We start from the raw sequence: 25,209 nt of genomic DNA, 5'->3' as shown, positions 1-25,209 counted from the left end.
ACCAGAAAAAAATGACAGGGTTATACATGCTTTGTGAAGCCTCAATTGAATATGATTTATAATGCCTTTATTAAACAGTGCTTATGCCACCCTTTATATAGCATGTATGTAATATTTTATTTAGTGGGTTATGTCACATTTGACAATTGTGGTTATGTCACACAGCAAGGCCTCTTAAAAGCTCTTTACAAAGCATGACATACTGTTATAGACGGTTTATAAAGCCTTCATAAGCTGCATGCCATTTAAAGCAGGACCAAATTTCAACAACAACAAAAAATCCACTTTTTGGTGAGAACTTTAAAAAATACTTGATCCATTTCGAATACAGGCTGTAACACAACAAAATATGGATTATGTCAACATGTATGAATACTTCCTGAACAGTGTTTTTTCTGAAGGGTTCAATTTAAAAATAGACAATGCATATAGGCCTAGGGTTTCAAGCTTTGGTTGACTTGAAATGTAATCTTCAAGTTCATCATTATGTTGGATTCATATTAATCTTCATCTCAACCAAACATCTACATTAAAGAATAGGCCAACATCAAATCAATCATCATTTAAAGTGCATTTAAAGATTTGATTAGATTTCATCTTATTCTTTCATTTAGATATTTGATGGAGATGGAGATGTGAATCCAACATATTAATGATTAACTTGAAGATTACATTTCAAATCAACCAAGGCCTATATGCAATTCAACATATCAATTATTAATTTGTAGACAAACTGGAATTCAAGCCAGACTAAGTCTGTGGCACAGAAGATACATCTCCTTCAAATGTTAATATTTGTATTTATTAGGGATCCCCATAGCTGCTGCCAACTCTTCATGGGGTCCAAACACACACCAAGGCACTTACATTACACACAAAACAAAAGATTAAACAGTACATCATATAACACCGCTACACTACTACATATCCACAACACAAAATGCAGGACACCACCATACAACAATATTAAAATCTACTTGTGCGTAGAGTTTGGTTGCATTGACAATGACACACAATTCAATATCACTTTTGCAATACAGGTAACAGTAAATGGTGCTGTACTCCAGCACATTCAACTTGAAATAATACAATGATTCTGTGGTAAAAGTGCAGACTGTAAGCTTTAAACTTGAGGGTCTTTTAATCAGCTTTAATCATCTTTAGGGTCAGCTTTAATTTGAGGGTCATCCATATCAGGAGAACCATTTAAAAATTACAGCACTTTTTGTATGTGCGCTCTTAGAAAAAAGGGTTCCAAAATTATTCTTTGACCCATAGGAGAACTCTTTGTAACAGTATTTATTCAACATTTGAATGAGAAACACAACCATGGCCACATTTTGAGGATATTGTAACTATATGTAATCATAGAACGTGTGCATTTACAAGATAACATGCAAAGGTCAGTAAATCTGTGGAGGTCTTCACATTGCAATAGTAATCTGTGCAGAATCTCGAACAGCCTTGATCACTTGCACTATTTACTTTTAATGTGATCGAAACTGCAATCCAGGTCATTTGGTTGTGCTATTAGATGAAGCACATTGATAATACATTAAGTTGTTGTATTAATACACAATATCTGACATTGTATTCCCATTTGAAATTCGTTGTGCTTTTAAATGGTTTAAAGTGTTGTGATAACACATTTAGATGACAACTAAGGGCTCGTGTCACCAAAGATCAGCGCTATAGCACGATTTAAATTTAAAGACAATGTTCCCGGTTTTGCAGAGACTGCATCCATGGTAAATATGTCTCAATCGGAAATGACCTTTTAAATTTCGGATTGAATCGAACCCTAACCCAAAAATCTGACGTAGTTTTTCAAATTCTAATTTGGTTGTGCTTTTAGATGGCTGAAAGCACAGTGATAAAACATTGGGAATTCCACAAACTTCTGGCTGTCTTTCTGAATGTGTGCATAAAGGATGAAATCCCATTGATCAACGTCTCAACCAAATACTACCCAAATTTCCACATTGAAATGACATGGTGCGCCCAGTAGCCTTCTCCAAATTCCACATAACAAATATACGTATATATAAGTCATCTGATAAACACAATGTGTTCAATCATAGTGTTTTTACTACTTTATTAAACAGAACCTACTCAATATTGCTATTGATTATTAGTAATTCCAGGACCATTAAGTGTTGTTTGTGTCCAAACAGTTATATCTTTATTGTGTTTCTTAATCTTATCTAATCTGAGTGAAACTCGAGATCTGGGAAGTACATAGGCTGGGCAACAGACAAAGAGACAGGGGGTGTTAGGGCTCTGGATTAGAGAAGTCTGGGTTATCGTTTTACACCTCCCCCAGGGAAAGCCACATGACCCTGCAGAAGGGAGGTAAAAAGATGTTGGGCCACGTTCTGAGCACTCAATGAGAAACACATGTAGGAGAGAGGGAGAGGAGGAGGAGGGGAGGTGGGCAGTGACTAAAGCCTGTCTCTGTGAGAGGAAAGAGAGTGCTGCTCTGAACGCTCCTCACATTTTCAACAGGCTGCGCAGGGGACACGATCTAAGAGAACAGGAATCCCTGTGTGTGTGTGTCTGTGTGTGTGTATAAGAGAGTGAATGAGTGAAAAAGGAGTACATAAATCTGTCTTATAGAAACCTCCACGCTGGACATTGGGCTCAGGACTGGAAGATACAGAGAGGTTATTCTGAGGAAGAAGAGGAGCTACACTGTCATATTTTCTATCTGATTAAAAGGGGAAGAAGAGGAGAAAGGGACATGTCACGTGCAATCCCGAGAAGAAACACCAGCAAGCAAGGTTTGCAGAACCTCTTGAAGTGAGTAAAAATATGAATACAGTTTTTGGAGTACAAATAGATTGAATAGAGAATGAAAGTTAAGTATGCTGTTTATCAGAAGGGAAGAGCTAGAGAAAAGGATAAAGAAAAGGTATGCTAGACTCTGGTAAATTGAGTCATAGTGCTATATTATTTTACAGGCAGCATGCTAGAGTAAATTGAGTTGTAGCTCCAGCCCCTTTCTCAAGCTCTTTGTTCTGTGGACACAAGGCAGCAATCAGGTTAATAGTTACTGTGACTGAGGCACAGGTACTGTGTGGCCAAAACAGCACACAACTCAAACACACGAAGCAACTGGAAAATTCAAGACCAAATGCTGTATACTAATCTATGAATGGTCTTCAATTACAGCTGAGTTGGTGTTCCACGTATGGACGTGAGTCAGAACCTGTCCTCATTTAACTCAGAACAGCCTTTCTTGGCTGAAGAAAACTGCTGCATTAATTTGTCTAAAATCCATATTTCATTAAAAAAAATACACTGAACGGTTCGATATACTGCATAATATTCTCCATATGTTAAACCATGTGTCCATATATCCCCAGTTGTGGCTAGCCTCTCCTTAGTAAACATGTTTGTCTGATTGGGCACCAGAGGGAAGGATCAGTGTACTGTACTGTAGATGTGGGTCAGAGATCAGAGATCAGATCACACAGCAGCATACTCAAAGCGTCTCAGAGTAGGAGTACCGATCAAGGATCAGTTTTGCCTTTTAAATCACGCGTCTTTTAAATCATAATGACTAAGAGGGGGGACCTGATCCTAAATCAGTACTCTTATTCTGAGACGCTTTATAAATACAGGCCCTGGGCTTTCTCCTGCTGCTCTGATTACAGGAGGGGTTATTCAATGACCATTGCCCTGGGTCTTATCACTGTTGACACAACCTGGACAGGGACTGAAGCAGAGCGCCACTCTGTCACCAGAGACCTTTTCATCAGCCCTCCTGACTGTGTTGTTTATTGTTCCTTTAGGAGGCTTGGAGGGGGGTGGAGGAGAGAGAGAGAGAGAAGTGGAGAGAGAGAGAGGGAGGGACAGAGAGAGGGAAGAAAAGAGAGATAAAGAGAAAGATTATGAGAGAGGTGCCCAAGGCTTTCTCTTCTGACTGCAGCTGAGGGAAATTCAGGCAGTGAGCTGTGTCAGAAGTGACGGGTGACATGGGCAGCGCGATTGTGAAAGAGGCTGCTTATGGGTGGTGGCATGTTAGGTCTTTTTCCTTATTTTTTTCATTCCTCCAGCGTTGCTCTGTGGGAGAAAGCAGGTAGTGAAAGAACAGTGTAGGTACTCTGTAAACTCTCAAAATGAAGGGGGGTAGAGCATGGCACTTGCAACGCCAGGGTTGTAGGTTTGATTCCCAAGGGGGACCCGTACGAAACAATTCTGCATAAGAGCATCTGCTAAATGACTGTAAATGGACATAACATGAGTCATGAAAATAACATTGACTCCATCTAAAGAGAACCAATTCAGTCTCATTAACTAACAGTCTTATTTACTTCCCAGTTTGAAGGAACACAGAATACCGTTTGGGAAAGGAACCTTAAGACACTTCAACCATTATGATCAACAAAAGAATAAGTGAAAGAGAGTGAATGAGTGCTGCATTCAGTCTTCAATGAAAATACAATCCTTTTGTTTTGATTGTGTAATCAGAGTTTTCCAGTTTTGTCAATGGGAGAGGAGAGGCAGGCTTGAGGACTTCAGGTGGAGCAGAGCAGGTGTGGTTTGTCAAACAGCTGAGAGTTGAGGCTTAGGCTGCTCCGAGGGTGTGGAATACAAGATACATTTTTGTGGGTATTTTTTCAGTGCTGCCAAAACGATATTTTCTCGCACACTCACACACTTGTCCCTTTGAAATGCTCTGCCAGTTGCTTTGACATGCCAATGAGAACGCTGTTTATCTTGAGACACGGTGTTAAAGATGTGATTAACATCCAAAGATAACAGGTTTCAAACTGGTGTCGTCCCACAGCTTTTTGATGAACCTGATTATGGCTGTGTGTATGTGTGCGCGTGTGTGTGTGATACCTTTTACTAGACTTCTTGTTTACTCTGATGTGGCCATTTCTGAGTTAGGATGTTTTTACACATATCATACTGTAAACATAATTCTACAAAATGTATGAGGTGAGGTGCCACTGGGCACAGATGTCAGTTCAAGTTTTAATTTACATTTGATTGAGTTGTCAACTAATGTGAATTCAACATGAAATAAAACATTTGAAACATGTCATTGTATTTAGGTTTAAAGTTCCCAAAATTCCTTTACATTGATGACATTCTGCGAATTTTGGGTATGAGTTAACAGAACATAAACTTTTAAAAGTGAGGGCAGTGGTGGAAAAAGTGCTCAATTGTCATACTTCCGTAAAAGTAAAAAGTAAATGTAAATGCTATACATCAAATTCCATATTTTAAGCAAACCAGATGCCAAACAGAGACACATTCCCATACTCAGAGGCAGTAGGGATGACAATGCATTATATTGATAGGTGCATAAATTGGACCATATTGCTGTCCTGCCTGCGCATTTGAAATGTAGTACTTTCGGGTGTAGGGGAACATTTCTGGGAGTAAAAAGTACATATTGTCTTTAGGAATGTAGTGGAGTAAAAGTAAAAGTTGTCAAAAATATAAATAATAAAGTAAAATAGATATACTCCCCCAAAAAATGACTTAAGTAGTACTTTAGTATTTTACTTATGTACTTTACACCACTGAGTGAGGGAACCGTTAGGAGGGGAGTAGAATGCTCTTCAACCAATGTGTTTAGGGAACAGTCATAAAAACTACAGCCAGGCCAGGGAGTGCATCAGAGCTGTGTCCCAAGAAGCACTTGGGCTAATCCTCAGTGCAGATGGTGGAGAGAGATGAATGACATCAGCTTCAGACAGACACTCCTCCATCCCATCCCTTCCTTAGAAAGTGTCTGATTATGCCAAACCTCTTATCCGCTTGTCTAAAGGTTCTGTTGCCTCTGATATACTATCAAGTGAGCCCCATCCCCATCCCATCATTAGAAGGTGTCTGACAATGCCAAACCCTTCTAGTCTTTTGGAAGTGTTTTTGCATTTTTTACAGATTTTCACCCACGCAACGAAAGTACGGTTTTCAGTTTGTTCATGAACCCTCATCATCTTGTCTAAATGTTATGTTGTCTCAAATTTACTATCAAGTGAGAAAGAGATATTGATGTTAGAAGCCAAACAAACTCAACGTTTAGTCTTATTATTGGTAAAAAAGCACTCTTACACTAAGCAATGAAACTGCCCTCAGAAAAATAACTTGACATAAGCGTAGCTTTGCTAGCTGCGCTTGTGTCACAGAGATTTTTCTGAGATTGTTTCCATTTTTGTTCTGTTTGTTTTTGTCGGTATTAACACGCCACTCTTTGAGGTACCAGATGAGGCCTCTAAACACGTTTTATCTCATGTTGTAACATTCATTTGAATGGGTCAAGAAAAGCATGTTGGTCTGTTTTGAATGAAGTGAGAGAGAGAGAGACAGAGCGAGTGAGGGCGCCTCCTCTGATAGATACATAAACTATCAAATCCCACACTGTGAGATAAGATGAAATGCAAATGGTTTCACCAGAGCTGCTCATTGGACAGCTTTATCATGGTATTCTATGCAGTTGAGAAATTACGTGCGCATATACAGTTCCAGTCAAAATTTTGGGTTTTTATTTTTACAATTTTCTACATTGTAGAATAATAGTGAAGACATCAAAACTTTGAAATAGCACATATGGAATTGTGTAGTAACCAAAAAAGTGTTAAACAAATCAAAATATATTTTAGATTCTTCAAAGTAGACACCCTTTGCCGTAATGACAGCTTTGCATTCTCTCAACAAACTTTATATATTTTTTTAAATTTCACATTTATTTAACCAGGTAGGCGAGTTGAGAACAAGTTCTCATTTACAACTGCGACCTGGCCAAGATAAAACAAAGCAGTGCGACAAAAACAACAACACAGTTACATATAAAAAAACTTTGCCAATATCACAATAGAAAAGAAAAATAGAAAAATAGAAAGATCTATGTACAGGGTGTGTAAATGTAGAAGAGTGGGGAGGTAGGCAATAAATAGGCCATAGAGGCGAAAATAATTACAATTTAGCATTAATACTGGAGTAATAGACGTGCAGATGATGACGTGCATGTAGAGATCCTGGGGTGCAAAAGAGCAAGAGGGTAAGTAATAATATGGGGATGAGGTAGTTGGGTGTGCTATTTACAGATTGGCTGTGTACAGGTGCTGTGATCGTAAGCTGCTCTGACAGCTGATGCTTAAAGTTAGAGAGGGAGATATAAGGCTCCAGCTTCAGAGATTTTTGCAATTCGTTGACAAGTGCAATATACCTGCTGGAGCACATGCTACGAGTGGGTGTTTCTATGGTGACCAGTGAGCTGAGATAAGGCGGGGCTTTACCTACCAAAGATTATAGATGACATTATAGATGACCTGGAGCCAGTGGGTTTCGCAACTGATATTTAGTGAGGGCCAGCCAACGAGAGCATACAGGTTGCAGTGGTGGGTAGTATATGGGGCTTTGGTGACAAAACGGATGGCACTGTGATAGACTACATCCAGTACATCACAGTAGTCACCTGGAATGAGGTCGTCACCTGGAATGCTTTTCCAACAGTCTTGAAGGAATTCCCACATATGCTGCGCACTTGTTGACTGTTCTTCCTTCACTCTGCGGTCCAACTCATCCCAAACCATCTCAATTGTGTTGAGGTCTGGTAATTGTGGAGCCCAGGTCATCTGATGCAACACTCCATCACTCTCCTTCTTTGTAAAATAGCCCTTACAGAGCCTGTAGGTGTGTTGGTTCATTGTCCTGCTGAAAACAACATGATAGTCCCACTAAGTGCAAACCAAATGGGATGGCCTATCGTTGCAGAATTCTGTGGTAGCCATGCTGGTTGTGTGCCTTGAATTCTAAATATTCACACGCAGTTCCACCAGCAAAGCACTCCCACACCATCACACCTCCTCCCCAGGGCTTCATGGTGGGAACCACACATGCAAAGATCATCCTTTCACCTACGCTGCGTCTCTCACAAAGACACGGCGGTTGGAACCAAATATCTCACATTTTGGACTCATCAGACCAAAGGACAGATTTCCACCGGTCAAATATCCATTGCTTGTGTTTCTTGGCCCAAGCAAGTATCTTCTTCTTATTGGTGTCCTTTAGTAGTGGTTTCTTTGCCGCAATTCAACCACGAAGGCCTGATTCACACAGTCTCTGAACAGTTGATGTTGAGATGTGTCTTTTACTTGAACTCTGTGAAGCATTTATTTGGACTGTAATTTCTGAGGCTGGTAACTCTAATTAATGTATCCTCTGCAGCAGAGGTAACTCTGGGTGTTTCTTTCCTGTGGCGGTCCTCATGAGAGCCAGTTTCATCACAGCGCTTGATGGTTTTTGTGACTGCACTTGAAGAAACTTTCAAAGTTCTTGAATTGTTCCCTGATTGACTGACCTTCATGTCTTAAAGTAATGATGGACTGTTCTTTCTCTTTGCTTATTTGAGCTGTTCTTGCCATAATATGGACTTTGTCTTTTACCAAATAGAGCTATCTTCTGTATACCACCCCTATCTTGTCACAGCACAACTGAATGTCTCAAACTCATTAACACTTTTTTTGGTTATTACATGATTCCATATGTGTTATTGCATTGTATTGATGTTGATACAATGTACATTGATACAATGTAGAAAATAGTAAAAAATAAAGAAAAACCCTTGAATGAGTAGGTCCGTCCAAACTTTTGACCAAATAAGAGTACGAACAAAGTAAATTACATTATAATAGAATACAGGAATACAGGAACACACAATTTAAAATACAATATTTACATGAATATTGGGGAAGGGGGGAGGGGGGAAAATGTATCAATTGAGCAGTATAATAAGAGTCTGGTAGCAACAGTTGTGGTGTGTGCTAAGGTGAGGAGAATCAGAGCAGGTGGTCAGTCTAGTTCAAGTGTTCAGTAGTCTTATGGCTTGTAGATAGGAACTGTCTCTGAGCCTCTTGGTATACGACCTCATGCTTCGTCACCTTTTGCCGGTAAGGGAGAGAACAGCTTGTGGCTGGGGTGCGTGGGGTCCTTGTTGATGCTGCGTGCTTTCCTCAGGCATTGTTTCAAGTAGATGCCCTGGGTGGGTGGAAGCATGGTCCCAGTGATGTACTGGGATGTCTTCACCACCCGCTGGAGGGCATTACGGTCGTGGATGGAGCAATTCCCGTACCAGGCCATGTTGCAACCGGTCAGGATGCTCTCGATGGTGCAGCAGCAGTATTTGGAGAGAACCCGGGGTGGCATGCCGAATTTCTTCAGCCGCCTTAGGAAGTAGAGACACTGTTGCACCCTCTTGACAAGAGTGGTGGTGTTGTAGTGATGTGGATACCAAGGAACTTGAAACTCGTGACTCTCTCTACTACAGTCCCATTGATGTGGATCGGAGCATGTTCCCTCCTCTGCTTCCTGAAGTCAACAATCAACTGCTTTGTTTTGCTGACGTTGAAGAATTGTTTTTTGTCCTGACACCACAATGGCAGTAAACTTACCTCCTCCCTGTAGGCTGACTTGTCGTTTGGTTATCATGCCTACAACCGTGGTGTCATCAGAAAACTTTATGATGGAGTTGGGGTCATGCAAAGGCATGCAGTCATGGGTGAACAGAGAGTACAGCAGAGGACTGAAGACACACCCCTGGGGGGCTCTGATGTTAATAGTCAGTGTGGAGGAGGTGTTGTTGCCATTTCTCACGGCCTATGGTCTGCCTGTCAGGAAGTCCAGTATCCAGTTGCAGAGAGTAGTGTCCAGACGCAGGGCTCTGAGCTTGGAGGGAACAATAGTGTTGGATACTGAACTGTAGTCAATGACCAGCATTCTCACATAGGTGTTCCCCTGGTCCAGATGTGTTAAAAGCCGTGTGAATAGCGATGGAAATGGCATATTCCGTGGATTTGCCGGAGAGGTAGGAAAATTGGAGTGGGTCTAGTGTGGCTGGCATCCTGGCATTAATGTGGGCCATGACCAGCCTCTCAAAGCACTTCATGATGACCGAGGTGAGCGCGACGGGGTGCTAGTCATTTGGGCATGTCACCTTGTTTTTCTTGGACACCGGGATGATGGTGGTCTCCTTAAAGCAGTAGGGGACTAGAGCCTGGGACAGGGACAGGTTGAATATGTTCAAGAAGATGCCCGCAAAGAAGACGCCCGCCAGCTAGTCAGCACACACTCTGAGGACACGACCAGGGATGCCAACTGGGCCAGTGGCTTTGTGAGTATTCACTCTTTTGAGAGTTTTCCTCACATCAGCCTTGGAGAGCGAACACACCTGGTTGTCCAGTGCAGCGTGAGTCTTCCTCTATGGATTGGTATTTTCTGCCTCGAAGCTAGCGTAGAATGTGTTAAGCTCGTCTGGGAGGGAGGCTTCGGTGGGAACCTCACAGCTGGATTTTACTTTGTAGTCTGTGATAGTCTGTAGTCCTTGCCACATGTAACATGAGTCTGAGTTGTCGAACATCAATTCAAGTTTGAGTCTGTATTGTCTTTCTGCACCCCAAATGGATTTGCGGTGCTCGGACCTGCTTGCCTTGTTTGCGTGGTGCACCACCGAGTCATCTGGGTTCCCAGATGTAGTAAATTCGCTGTGCTCCTCTTATTTCGTAACTTGTTTAACCACTTCTTGGAAAATGAATCTCTTCAGTATCGTCAACAACATGATTTTGTGTCTAGCTGATGTAATGGCCTCCACACAGTAACTGTTCTAACTTGTTTCATGACAACCATGAGATCATTATGGAAAGGTTTCCCAGCACCCCCTCCTCAGTGTCTGTCTGTCTGTCTTTTATCAGGGGATGTTATTATTTAGTAATTCAGTGAGTAAACAACGTATCTTATTTTGTTAAACATGTGCTATTAACCTTTCTAATTTACGCTAATAACGACTTTGTTTGTGAAATGCTTACTTTGTTACCTAATGCATCTGTAGTCAAGTATTACTTTACTACTTACAACGGTCAAGCAAACGGTGTGTTTATGTACAAATTCTACACAATAGCAGGAATATATGTTCCTGTCCTCCTCTGATCTCTGTGGTCTCTGGGTGGCCAGTCTGATTCTTTAACAGCCAGGTGTCAAACCTAACATGGGAGTCAGAAATTAGGGAATGAATTACCAGAGGGGTTCACATTTTGCTCTGCGGGTTAAGGTTGTTGGTGGCCTATGCTAGGAGGGGTTAAAGCCCTCTGGCAGTTCCTGTTACGGGGTCTAGTTAATAGGTAATCAACTAGCTGTTTTGTTATCCAGACCTCGCATGTAGGGACTTGTACAATACTTGAACATGACTATTGAACTTGACCTTCATGTCTGTTTTAATTAATTATTCTAACATATCATACTAAAACATTGGATCAGAAGTGGCTCGAAAGCCACACACTTGTTATTTTTGTAGCTATGTACAGTATAGGTTTAGTTAAATTCCATATTCAAAGAAACACCGTTGTCTAATGCTAATGTTAAATACACCACAGCATAGTGATCACCTTGTTGTTAGCTGGCTAGCTAGCATCACCACATACCTCATTGACTGAAGGCAAAGATATCTCCTATTCCATCGCCGTGGCAGTAAACAATCAATCTCCAAAACCTAAAAAAAAAAAATGTACCTTTATTTTACAAGGTTAGTCTCATTGAGATTAACAATCTCTTTTACAAGAGAGACCTGACCACAAATGTTGCGTACACGGTACACAAAGTTGCATACACATTTACAACATAAAAAACAAAGCAATACAGTTTTTAAAACATCAATTTACACAATGAACAGCAAGATGGTTTGGGAAAGTGTGGCGCAACTAGGGGTCAAAACTTTCACAGACCACCACTTAATTTTCCACCATAGTGTTTAACCTAGCTTCAAACTAATTGAAAGCAATTTCATCTGACAGAGCTGAGTCTGGACAATACCAAAGGCAGACTGCAGTTCTTCAAAGGCCTCATTCAGTAATGAAGCACAACAACTGTGTCATTAGCATAAAATTGACACAATTCTATCAACAATATTAATATAGATATAGGGGTGGCAGGTAGCCTAGTGGTTAGAGTGTTGAGCCAGTAAGCAAAAGGTTCCAGGATCAAATCCCTGAGCTGACAAGGTAAAAATCTGTTGTTAACCCACTGTTCCCTGGTAGGCCGTCATTGTAAATAAGAATTTGTTCTTAACTGACTTGCCTAGTTAAAAAGGTTAAAAAAATAGGTAATAAACAACATTAGTCCAAGAACAGAGCCCTATTGCACTCCCTTCTGGATAGTTAACATAACAGATTACTTGACATCAAAGTGGACACACCGAAATGCTTTCCTGCAATGCAAGCTGGACGAAGAAAGTAGCTTCATGAATACCTTCTGGAACCCTTGGAGTCGGAAACGCTGGCTCAAGCTCCTGTTTGTTGTGGTGCCTGAGGTATATCAACGCAAGCAGCACAAGTTACTGGCTCAAAGCCATTGAACCAGTCGCTGATGATATCCTGATTGTAGGCTACAGTGACACGACGAACAAGCAGAATGCAACCAAGATGTGAAGCTTCTAGCACTGATAGAGCACTGCCAACTGTCACGCTGGTATAAAGGATTTGGAGACAGGCGCAGGAATACACAATAGGAGCTTTTAATACACCCAAAACAAACACGTATACAAAAACACTGGGCTGTACACAAACAAAAGAGTGAGGGTAAACCTTGTTGAACAATATGGGACGATACCCGTAATACAAAATATATAAAGCATGCAGCATAACAGCTTCACCAACGCATAGGTACTCACACCACCAACGGACATGGGAACAATAACCGACAAAGACAGAGGGAACAGAGGGCATATACTGTATATAACATACTAATCAGGAGAAATGGGAACCAGGTGTGTGTAATCAGACAAGACAGTCCGGGATTGATGATAATGAATCCTGTTCAGTAAAGCCTAGAAAGCCAGTGACGTAGACCTCCGGATCTGGTGAACAGAATGAGCATCAGTACCGGGGGGATGCGTGACACTGACCAGTTAAGGTGCGCCTTGGCCTTCTAGAAACTATAATTCAAAGTGAAAGACACTTCCATTGCCACATTCTCTCAGCCAAAGCCCTGCAGCCGGACAAAGAGAAAGTAAGAGTGATCCTCATTATGCCAAACCCGACTGATGCAAAAGGAGAGCAGCATCTTATCAGCTTTGAATACTATCTCGTTCATGCCACAACTGTCAGCAGTCTGTGAGCCTCTACAACGACTGCTGGACGACTGCTATCCAAACACGAGGCTGCGGTGCAGGAGATGAACTTCTCTAGGGTAGGGCCAGTATTTTGACATCCGGATGCAAAGCATGCTCAAAGTAAACTGCCTGTTACTCAGGCCCAGAAGCTAGTATATGCATATAAGTCCCTCTTTATATCCCAAAAACTCTTTATATCCCCAAAAAGTTTTGTTGGCGCGTTTTGTTCAGTCATCCACTTGCTCAAAGGCGACAAAACATGCAGATGAATACATCCTAATAGTACCGGTAAAGTTTGTCAAAACATGTCAAACGATGTTTATAATTAATCCTCAGGTTGTCAATTGTCTAAATAATCAATAATATTTCAACCGGACAATAGCATATTCAATAGAAAGGAAAAACAACGAAAGGCGCAAACTCGGTCACGCGCGCAAACCAGCACTGCATGATTCTACAGTCCACTGACAGAAAGGTCTCATTCTTCTTCATTTTTCAGAAAACAAGTCTGAAACAATGTCTAAAGACTATTGACATTTAGTGGAAGCCATAGGAACTGCAATCTGGGTCCTAACCCATTAGATACTCTATAGGCATTCAATTGAAAATACCCACATCAAAGAAATCCCACTTCCTGGATAGATTTTTCTCAGGTTTTCGCCCGCCATATCAGTTCTGTTATACACAGACAGTATTTTAACAGTTTTGGAAATTATAGTGTTTTCTATCCAAATCTACCAATTATATGCATATCCTACTTTTACTTTGGGCACGCTTCTCATCCAGACGTAAAAATACTGCCCTCAAGCCATAAGAAGTTTTAAGGTCGCTACACACTTTACAAAATGACACAAGTCCTACGTACTTTTATGCAGCGTCTACGACGCTCCGTCACTCTGTTTGCATAGGGTGTGTATAGCCTATGATTTTGTAAGCAAGTGATTGTGTTAAACTGTTTTCTATTATGAGAGTTGATTAATTAAAAAAAGAAAGATGACAACTGAAGTGGAAATAAAATGCAATGCCTTTCCATTTGTTATTGCATGCCAGTGAAGAACTTCATGTTGTTGTTACGTTTGCACGTTCTATTGAAAAGGATGATGTTAAGGGATATAGTTGATAGGTAATCGGCTAGCTGTTCTGTTATCCAGACCCTGCATGTAGGGACTTACATGAACATGGCTTTTGAACTTGACATTCGTGTCTGTCTTTATTCATTAATCTAACGTATCATACTGAAACCGTTCCCACTCCAGTAACTCTGCTATTCACACTCACCTGTGACACACAACACTGACCCATCTGCTCTGGAGAGGCATTTGCCAGTTTGTCTTCAGTTTTGTGTGGCGACAGGAGTGGCAGGCTCAGGCTTGCTCTGGTGTGAATTTACAAAGGGGCAAAAACCGCCCTAAATACATTCCCTCAACAGTCTCACTGTCGGAGTTTGGCTCCTTGGCCCTGCGGCTGTTGCTTTTGAACGTTATTCAGAGGAAGTCGAGCTTAGACATTGTTACAATTGTCAGGAAAGGCAACATAAGCCCCAATGTAAACCAGATTCTGTAAACCATATTCTTTGGAGTGTCTTTTCTCACTACTGTGAGAGTGAGTTCATGGAAATAAAGCTATTACAGATCGGTTACAGATCTAAAAGATGGAGTGAGAAAATGGGTCACTTAGATTAGGTTTAAACGAGAACAGATTCAATGACTGAAAGAGGATGACAAAGAAAGAAAGGCCATCTATAATCCAGACACCAAAAGATGAATTACATCATCATCTGAGTCAGACGTTTGACTTGTGCCAAGAATGAGATAATCCCATAATGCTGATTAAAGGAAAAATAATAAGAGGGTGTAAAAGTTAAGTCAGAGAGTCTTGGTCCTGCCACGTCCACTACTACCATACCAACTGGGTGTGCTTGCGTCCTTGTCTCCACAGTGGTTGTGTCCCAAAAAAATTGGTGACAAACTCATACAAATGATATTTTACCTCATAACTGATGTGTCAAATGTGCTATACTGTGAAATCTCAAATACCTTCCTGATTCACAACTCTGTGGTTTTGGGCACTTGGTCATGTCATTCTCCCCTGGCCTCTCTCTCTCCTACCTACTCACGCTGACCATAACTGCTAAGCGAAAATGCCTGAAGGCAAAGGGAGGAGAGGGGAATGAGGGAACGAAGCTGATGCTATTGCTTGTAACCGAAAATTACTAATGGGTGGTGGGGGGCTGATTTTACAGACCATCCCACCTACATGGTTCTTTATAGGGGGTGTTGTAAAATGGAGAGTCACTGAAACAGATGGGTTGATGGTCTCAGGTGGTGGTAACAACACACACACACACACACACACACACACACACACACACACACACACACACACACACACACACACACACACACACACACACACACACACACACACACACACACACACACACACACACACACACACACACACACACACACACACACAGGACCTGGGGTCTGGGACACATTAGGGCCCTATTAGTGACCTGAGCCTGCCTTAATTGATCCAGAAGCCAAATGGATGTACGTGCTGTCATCTGACACCCTGGCACACAGATGGAACCTATTAACCACCAGTCTTCCTGCATTCACCCTCAGGCTAATACAAATGTATGTTTGCGTGTGTGTGTGTGTGTATTCACCCTGAGGCTAATACCATGGTCCCTTCGCTAAACAACAGAGACATACAGCACAGCAGACACGTCCATACGTGCTGTAGTATCTGCTCATCATAATTACAGAAAAATAGGTGGCATGCACTTCCAGGCAATGTCTGAATGTCTAAATGAGCGAGGGTGAACTTTAAACCCTTTTTGCGTCCCATGGGGTGTTTGGTTTGTTCTGCCGTGGAGAAAGGGGAATAAACTGTTGTGATAAATATGTTGCTGCAGTAAAATGTAAACATAAGGACAGCCACATGTGTGTGCATGTTTACTGGTGAGGGGTATGCTGTAGTGGGTGAGAGAATCTCATCCGTGGCGAGCTGAACGCTGGGCTTAGCGGAGGGCTTAGGCATTGTTTTAAAAACATCTTCTTGGGAGAGCCCAGGCCGAGCCCAGGATGATGACTCAGGGAATCCATGTCAGCTATAAATATAACGCTCAAAGACACACGGTGCTAAAAACAGTTCCTTATTTCGTTTCTAAAGGTACAGTCTGTGATTTTGAAAGCTGTTCAATGGTCATTTCGATTATTTATTACATTTGTTCCATAGTCCCATATCTCAGAAGTATACCGAAACAAGTGGCAAGGACCCATTTTGTTGTTTTTCAAATCTCTGACTATAGCTTTAAACAATGCTTCTCTCCGGCTCTCCACAGAATCACCACCCAAAGGAGCGTTGAGGATGCAGAGGAAGTGGAGCGAGAGCGTCGGCGCAGGGCCCGGGAGTCCTTCCGCAGTATGGGCAGCAGCAGCACCTCGGACCCTGGAGGCCCTTCACTGGACAATGTGGTACTGGCTGAGGACGGCCTGTAAGTACCCAATTACAGTCTTAGAAAAAAGGTGCCATCTAGAACCTAAAAGGGTTCCTTGGCTGTCCCCACAAAATAACCCTTTGAAGAACCCTATTTGATTCCGGGTAGAACGCTTTTGGTTCCAGGTAGAACCCTTTTGTGTTCCATGTAGAACCCTTTCCACAGAGGGTTCTACATGGAACCTAGAAGGGTTCTACCTGGAGCCAAAAAGGGTTCTCCTATAGGGACAGCGGAGGAACTCTTTTGGAACTCTTTTTTTCTAAGAGTGTACTTTTACTTTGACTCATCCAAGATGATAATGGAATTATTGAACCTATATTAGATCAGTCATTTGAGATGACTCATTTCCTGTCCCTAACATTACTCATTCACCCGCTCAGTCATGTCCCATCTCTCAAATCTAAACTACAGTGTCTCTATTACAGTATGTTTTGGATTGTACTGATGCAATGATTTATATTAAGGGGTGTTTGTCAGACTTTCCAGCTGTGGATGCCTCAGTCTATCATATCATGGGAGTGCTACTGGGACGGTTAGTTCCCCCTGTTTGCCATACATTCAGTTGTTTATGGATCTGCTCCACAATCCTGAGGATGCGTGGTTACAACAAATAAATATTTTCTTTGGGAAAAGCAATTAATCTCCACATCTCCTCTTAATCCCTCTCTCTCTCTCTCCTCTCTCTACCCCATTCTCTCTTCCTCACTCTCTAGCTCTCTCTCTCCCCTACTTGTTCATTCTCTCTCTTTTCTCTCTCTTTTCTCTCTCTCTCTCGTACTCATTCCTTCACTCTCTGCGTGTGAAGAAGGACACACAGCTGCCTTCCCATTACAGCATCTCAGAAGAATGTTTACTACAAAGTGTCTTGAAAAATGACTACTATGTCATGGCCCTTAGCATAACTGCCACTTTTAATCTCACAGATGGAATTACAGACTCTCTCCAACACCTTCTCCAAGTGGGGAGAAGAGAGAGTAAAACAGCTGATCATGTCAATGGCTCCACGTTTCTAAAACGTTCTAAACCGGGTCACTTTAGCTCTACCTACGTGTACATATTACCTCAATTACCTCGACTAACCGGTGCCCCCACACATTGACTCTGTACTGGTACCCCCTGTATACAGCCTCGCTATTGCAATTGTTATTTCACTGCTGCTGTTTAATTATTTGTAACTTTTTGTTTCTATAATATACATATTTTTTATTCATCTATTTTTTTTACTTAAAACGTTTTTCTTAACTTCTTAAAACATTGTTGGTTAAGAGCTTTTTACTGTAAGGTCTACACCTGTTGTATTCGCCGCATGTGAGAAATACAATTTGATTTGGTTTAGTTAATGACTTGACGTGTAATTGTTGCTTGATCATAAAACAGGCATTGGAAGATTTAAAAACCTTTTCAAGCACGCACTGTTCTCTTTCAGTTATTCATTTTGATATTTACTCTGGCATTCACAAGAATCTCTAAGTAGCTCGACGAACCAATCAAACACGTATGTCAGAGACAAACAGGTTGAGTGGCGAATGAGGGAGCCCCTCCCCTCTTACTAAAGAGCCACTCTCCCGCCCTCTGATCGTTCTCACCTCTCTTCCTCACAGAAGAGTTCTACTCTAGCTCTCCTCAGCATTACTTGATCTGTTTTTCTGTTTAACTGTTAACAGGTTTGCCGTTGAGGTTAAGCTGTCGAGCACAGGTTTTTTCGTCTTTTGTGGTGGGTGACTTTACCGAAAGGAAAGTTTTGAAAAGTACCCAATTGTCATACTGAGTAAAAAAAAAATATGTCATTCTGAGCAAGGCAGTTAACCTGCTAATGTTAAGGCAGCCCCCCGCAGTTCTCTGATTCAGAGGGTTTGAGTTAAATGCGAAAGACACATTTCTTTTGAATGCATTCAGTTGTACAACTGACTACTATCCCCCTTTCCCTGTGCTCTCTAACTCAGGTGTTATGCTTCCTGCAGGACCTTTTGGACTGAGGGAAGGCTGTCTTTCCAGCCACTATCTCGGCCTGTCATATAGGCTTAAACAAGGACAAGGTGGGAAAACACCCCTTGTTATGTCGTTTCATGAAGGGGGTGTGTTGCTTATGTCCAGATCCTAAATCTTTAGTCCCGTCATGAACTTGTCTATTGAGCTTGAAGCTATTTCACAGCAGCCTTTTGACCTCTGGAAAGTGTGGAGAAATATCTCTCCTTTAAGACCGCTTTAATGGTCGTGATTAGGTCCGCAATGCAAGTGACTGAACTACATGCACTGTCAGTTCAACATTCGTGACACAGTTTGCCCTGGGATTTAACCTTGTTGCCCAACTTCGTATTTTTATCTAAGGTCAGTGGCAATTACAATTGCCTCACCTTGGAGCTTGTGGCTTTCCACCTGCTGCCTTTCCCTTCTACAGAAGAGGAGTGGCTCCTCCGTTCGTGTTCAGTACGTGCACTGTGCATTTACTTGGATAGGACGAGAGCAATGCACAAGAGCGACCCACCCTTGTGTTCTGGGCAACTCCCTGCAAGGGGAGGCCCCTCTCTCGTCAACGGTTGTCACATTGGATTGTGGAAACTATTATATTGGCCAATAATAGCAGCTACAGGAGGGCCTGAGGGCTCACTCCAACAGAGGTACGGCTATCTCTTGGGCATTGTTCAAGGGCATCTCCTTAAAGGAGATTTGTGATGTGGCTTGTTTGGCATCCCCTCATACTTTTATGAGGTTCTACCGACTAGACATAACTGCACCTTCATTGGCACATACTGCCCTCAGTATCGGGGCCTCTGAGGGTTTATTTTGTGGGACTGCCGGGATTCGTAGAGTATGTGCAATACAGGAGTTGGCCGTATCCCACTGTGAGCTATTGAAACAAATATTTGAAAGAGAACATAAAGTTACTTGCGTAACCCTGGTTCTTTGATATATGAGTGAGATATTTCACCATATATTATCCTACTCACAAGAGTGTGAAGAAGTTTTGCATGCTTGGGAAGGAGCTCAGTGTGGGAGAGTGGCTCTTTAGTATGAGGGGAGAGGCTCCCTCATTCACCACTTGATCTGTCTGTCTCCGACAGACGTGTATTATTGGTTCTTGGAGCTAGTTAGAGATTCTGGTGAATCCCACTGTGAGATACAGTATCTCACTCATAATATCAGAGAACCGGGGTTACACAAGTAACCTTAACCGGACCGCACACACGCATGAGTCCGCATGCGCCATCACGCATGCGGTGGGGGGGGGACAAATGTTGATTTGTCCCCCCACACCAGACGCGATCAGGACACGTAGGTTGAAATACTAATATAATTAGTCATGTAATATAAACATTGGGATGTTATTTTACCTGAAATGCACAAGGTCCTCTACTCCGACAATTAATCCACAGATAAAAGGGTAAAAGTTAGTTTTCTAGTAATCGCTCCTCCTTCAGGCTTCCTCTTCTTTGGTCTTTATATGGCGGTTGGCAACCAAATTTAAGGTGCATTACCACAACGTACTAGACTGGAGTGTGGACCACAGTTCATCTTTCAACCACCCACATGGGTAAATGCTCCTAAAAACCAATGAGGAGATGACACGTGGGTATATTCGGGGCGGCAGGTAGCTGGATCAAATTCCTGAGCTGACAAGGTAAAAATATTTCCATTCTGCCCCTGAACAAGGCAGTTAACCCACTGTTCCTAGGCCGCCATGGTAAATAATATATTTTTCTTAACTGACTTGCCTAGTTAAAAAATAAAAAATAAACATATGCTCCTAAAAACCAATGAGGAGTGTGAGCAGTGTGGGTGCAATGATTGAATAACATGTAGATGTGCATTTATTTTGCAACGCACACTACGCGTGCGGTCTGGTCAGCATGTAAATTTCCTCTTTGTCCCCAAGGGTCATAATAGTTCAGAGAGATCAAACTTCAAGACAACTGTCAAGATTGGTTTGGGGTTTACTGTTATTCAATCTCTGTGTCGTTGACACAGAGATTGACACACAGAGAGAGCGACACAGAGATCTCTGTGTCGCTCTCTCAACAACGTAATTACCAGCTCAGATTCAGACCTGCTTCCTTTCTCGTTGTTTTCAGAGTCATCACAGTAGCATGACATGTCAGAGCCATTGCATAAACATTCCTCTCCAACAGGTGCCTGTAGCCTTTATAGGGTAGTGTCTTTGGTGCCAGAACGAACCACTTCATAACATCTAAACAACATCTACATGACTAAACACCTGAAAAATCACACCACCACAATTACTGCCCATTATTTCTGATAATATATATAACCTGCCATCTGGAAACATCAATTTACTTTAGTAGCTAACCTGTTTAATCAACATTGGAATGCCTAGTGCAAGCATTCCATTCAGCCAGCTCCTGCCAAGATGAAACAGACTTTCATTACAGGGCTGTTTTAATGAATGGGGGATAGAGAGAATAAAGAAGTAGAGGGATAGGGAGAAAGAGGTGCGCTGCTAATCTGTTAATCACTCGTTCTGGTAATTGATAGAAGGTTCATGGAGTCTTTCAGCCAGATGCAGATGTTTGGACTAACCTGGGGAGACTCCTGTGAAGTTTGCACAATGAAAAATAACTACTAAATGTCCTGTGGTTGTGTTGTATGAAAAGCAACACAGTATTGGTCTAGAGGCAAGTACCGTGCAGTGACTGCAGTCGCGTTATAAGAAAAGAAATCAACACATTGTTAGTCTAGACTCTAGAGGTAGATATCGTGAGGTGACTGCTGTCTTTTTGTAACTAACATAAGAAAAACCCAGTGTTGTGGTGGTGTTGTGGTGAGGACAAAATGGCTGTGTGGTGATGAAAGGGTAGTTAACATATTTTCTGTTTCGTCTGGACCACAGCCATGTCAATATTGAGCAACCTGGGGGAACACGAGGACAGTGCTCCCTTGAGCACTTAAAAAAAATGGATCTTCAAAAATGTAGGACATCTGGATTTTTGAGCTTTTCCACCATTTCAATACTTTGATAGAAATTAATAGCTCACAAAATAAAATGCTGATATGTACATTTATACTGATTGCATAGCCTTCTTGCCCTGTTAATTGGTTCTCAAAGAGGAGATGACGGTAAAATGCACAGCCTTATCCACTTTTATCACCATTTAGGCTCCCCACCCACTGCCTATCCACCATGGCCCCCACAAGATTATCTACCATGGCCCCCACAAGATTATCTACCATGGCCCCCACAAGATTATCTACCATGGCCCCCACAAGATTATCCACCATGGCCCCCACAAGATTGCCTACCATGGCCCCCACACGATTGACTACCATGGCCCCCACAAGATTGCTTACCATGGCCCCCACAAGATTGCCTACCATGGCCCCCACAAGATTATCCACCATGGCCCCCACAAGATTGCTTACCATGGCCCCCACAAGATTGCCTACCATGGCCCTCACATTGGGCTCCACCTCTCTCCCTGCAGTTAGTCTAATCCCTTGTTTATACTGGCTCTTAAGCGCTCATTACAGAAATCACTTAATTTAATGTTGGTTGACGGAAGGTAGCGGCTCTCGACTTCCAGGTGCCAGTTCATTTGTCCAGCTGTGTTGTCTCTGGGTCCCCGCAGGGCCTGTTGTCCTCATAAGCCCCTTGTCTGTTTGACTCTCTATCCCCTGGTATCACCATTAAGATTAGCCTCTGTACTAAAATAACCCAGGGCTGATTCAGTGTTCAGCTGTAGCAATCTCAGTTATTGTTTTTTTAAATTTCCACCCACACCTCATCACTCCTCTCCCAACCCAAGTGTGAGTGTGTGTGTGTGTGTCTGTGTGTTGGGGGGAGGGGGGGTTCACCACACACACACTTTGGTTGGGATAGGAGTGATGAGGTGTGGGTGGAAATAAAAACACACCACACACACACACACACACACACACACACACACACACACACACACACACACACACACACACACACACACACACACACACACACACACACACACACAAACAAACACACACACACACACACACACACACACACACACGCATACATACAGAAATAACACCAGAGTCTACAGATGGCTGTTCCAGCTGTTTTCCTGCATTGTGTGTTTGATCTGGTCCTGTTGGTGTTAATTGATGGGCTCAGCAGCTCCAGTCCTCATTTACACCTCTCATCCTGTTATCCATCCCCAGCACTCGCTAGGCCGCTGGGAGACAGCTTTGTAAGCTGTGTGTGGGCCACGGTCGCGCTCACTGACACTGTAGTTGACATGTTTAGCCTTTACTGTAGAAGGCATGTTTGCCACATACTACAGAACACATTTGGCACTTTGGGATGTTTCACACCAACCAAAATGGTGGTCATATTACAAAGCTGTAGTCCTCTCTCCACCATCTGAATCAGTTTAGCTTTAAAAGGATTCAATCTTGCAACCTTGCGGTTACTAGTCCAAAGCTCTAACCACTAGGGTACCTGCCGCCCCTTAGAGGCCTTTCATGTTATAAACTGTATCTAGCAAAATCTACTTCCCTCTCAGACCAGGGGTGAGTTTCCCAAAACATTCGTAGCACTAACATCCTTTTTTCGTCCATTGCCTACCAACGGACTTATAAAAGGTTAGGTCACCATTCAGATGAACATCATTAGCTATTCTTGGTTGAGTTACCAAAACCTTTTAGGCACTAAGATCGTTTTATCTCTCCTCTTTGTTTCCCAGGTATGAGAGTGATCTGAAGCCTAGCAGCAGCTCTCCTTCTATGGAGGAGGACGAGGGCTTCAGTGACTGGACCCAGCGGTTGGAGAGACGCCGGCAGCAGGCCCAGCGCATGGAGGAGCTCAGTCAGGCCCCAGAGGAGCAGGACCAGAGGCCCCTGAACGGTGCCGCAAAAGCCCCCACACCACATACCCTCTCTGCCTCAGCCACCCCCACCACATCCACCTCTCGTCTGCAGAGACAACACAAGGCAGAAGCGGAGGATGAGGAAGAGAAGAAGTTGGGAAGAAAGGAGAGTGAGAGGAAAAGGAGGGAGCGAGAGGAGGTGGAGAGAGAAGAGAGGGTGCAAAAGGAGAGGGAGAGAGAAGAGGAGGGAGCAAAACAGAGGCAGGAGAAGATGAGGTTGTTCAAGAAGAGAGAGGAGGACCAAAGACCAGATGCTAAGGAGATGGTATTCTTGTGCATTATTTGTAATTATATGCTAATATGTGATTAATTAAGAACTTTTACAAATTAGAATATGATTATTCAAAAATGTATGTCCTTGAAGTAGTCAACCATGGAAATGTTTAATGTTCTTTACAGTTCCAGGAGAAGAGAAAAGATGTGAAGGTCTCCTACACATCCCAAGTCGTCCTGCAGACGGAGGAAAAGCATGCTAACACCAACGGAGACACAGCTGGGGTGGAAATGACATCATATATGGCTAAAACCAATTTAAGAGCTCCCAGGTAAATCAGGGTGTATTATGGTATATGGATTTGTATCACTAGATCTGTTTCCACATTCAATTACATGGTAAGAAAATCACATTGCAATTCACATTGGGACGGATTCAGACATAGGGAACGTATGCTTTTCCTATGCGCTTACTGTACCTTATGCAGGTGCGTAACGGGCATTGCATGTGTGGTTTTCACTCAGCAGGGTTTTCAGGAAATTTCTCTAAAGCCATCCCTTTAATTTTGGTGTACTTTTAATTTGAAATTTTTCTACAGACTCAATAGAATATATAGAGAAAAACGGTTCAGAATATTAGGGATCAATGAAAGAAATCCATGTAAATGCACACATCTAATTTTCAGCATCAATTGGTAGATTTAAAAATACTGATCTTGTATGCAGGACATTCGGAAAGTATTTAGACCCCCTCCCCTTTTCCACATTTTGTTACGTTACAGCCTTACTCTAAAATGGATTAAATACAACATTTTACTCATAAATCTACACACAATATCCAGTAACGACAAAGCGAAAACATTTTTTTTACCCCAAGAATACAGGAATACCTTATTTACATAATTATTCAGACCCTTTACTTTGAGACTCTAAATTGAGCTCAGGTGCATCCCGTTTACATTGATCATCTTTGATATGTTTCTACAACTGGATTGGAGTCCACAAGTGGTAAATTAAATTGATTGGACATGGATTGGAAAGGCACAATTGACAGTGCATGTCAGAGCAAAAAGTTCAAGGAATTGTCCATGAAGCTCCTAGACAGGATTGTGTTGAGGCACAGATCTGGGGAAGGAGGCCCCAAGAACAGTGGCCTCCATCATTCTTAAATGTAAGAAGTTTGGAACCACCAAGACAATTGCTCGAGCTGGCCGCCCGGCCAAACTGAGCAATTGGGGGAGAAGGGCCTTGGTCAGGGAGTTGACCAAGAACCCGATGGTCACTCTGACAGACTCCAGAGCTCCTCTGTGGAGATGGGAGAACCTTGCAGAAGAACCAACCATCTCTGCAGCACTCCATCAATCAGGCCTTTATGGTATAGTCAGTAAAAGGCACATGACATCCCACTTGGAGTTGGCCAAAAGGCACCTAAAGGACACTCAGACCATGAGAAACAAGATTCTCTAGTCTGACCTGAATGCCAAGCTTCACTTCTGGAAGAAACCTGGCAC

At 42.4% G+C, this 25,209-nt stretch overlaps 1 protein-coding gene across 3 annotated transcripts in view; it reads left to right on the top strand.

Annotated features, from left to right (window-relative positions):
* Nucleotides 1-2,425: 2,425 nt before the first annotated feature.
* LOC129862700 (non-muscle caldesmon-like) overlaps nt 2,426-25,209 on the top strand; it is a 61,580-nt gene continuing 38,796 nt past the window's right edge. For 2 of the 3 annotated variants that reach the window (XM_055934600.1, XM_055934598.1), the window contains exons 1-4: nt 2,426-2,799; nt 16,470-16,622; nt 23,303-23,750; nt 23,885-24,030. In XM_055934600.1, the coding sequence (XP_055790575.1) occupies nt 2,741-2,799; nt 16,470-16,622; nt 23,303-23,750; nt 23,885-24,030 (806 nt within the window). In that variant the 5' untranslated portion in view covers nt 2,426-2,740. The remainder of the gene's footprint in view (nt 2,800-16,469; nt 16,623-23,302; nt 23,751-23,884; nt 24,031-25,209) is intronic. The other variant, XM_055934599.1, reaches the window with a different exon arrangement.

The sequence above is a fragment of the Salvelinus fontinalis genome, chromosome 9, assembly GCF_029448725.1.
Source record: "Salvelinus fontinalis isolate EN_2023a chromosome 9, ASM2944872v1, whole genome shotgun sequence".
NCBI classification, from domain to species: domain Eukaryota; kingdom Metazoa; phylum Chordata; class Actinopteri; order Salmoniformes; family Salmonidae; genus Salvelinus; species Salvelinus fontinalis.
Note: the sequence above shows the minus strand (reverse complement) of the source record. Positions and strands in the feature narration are given on the sequence as shown.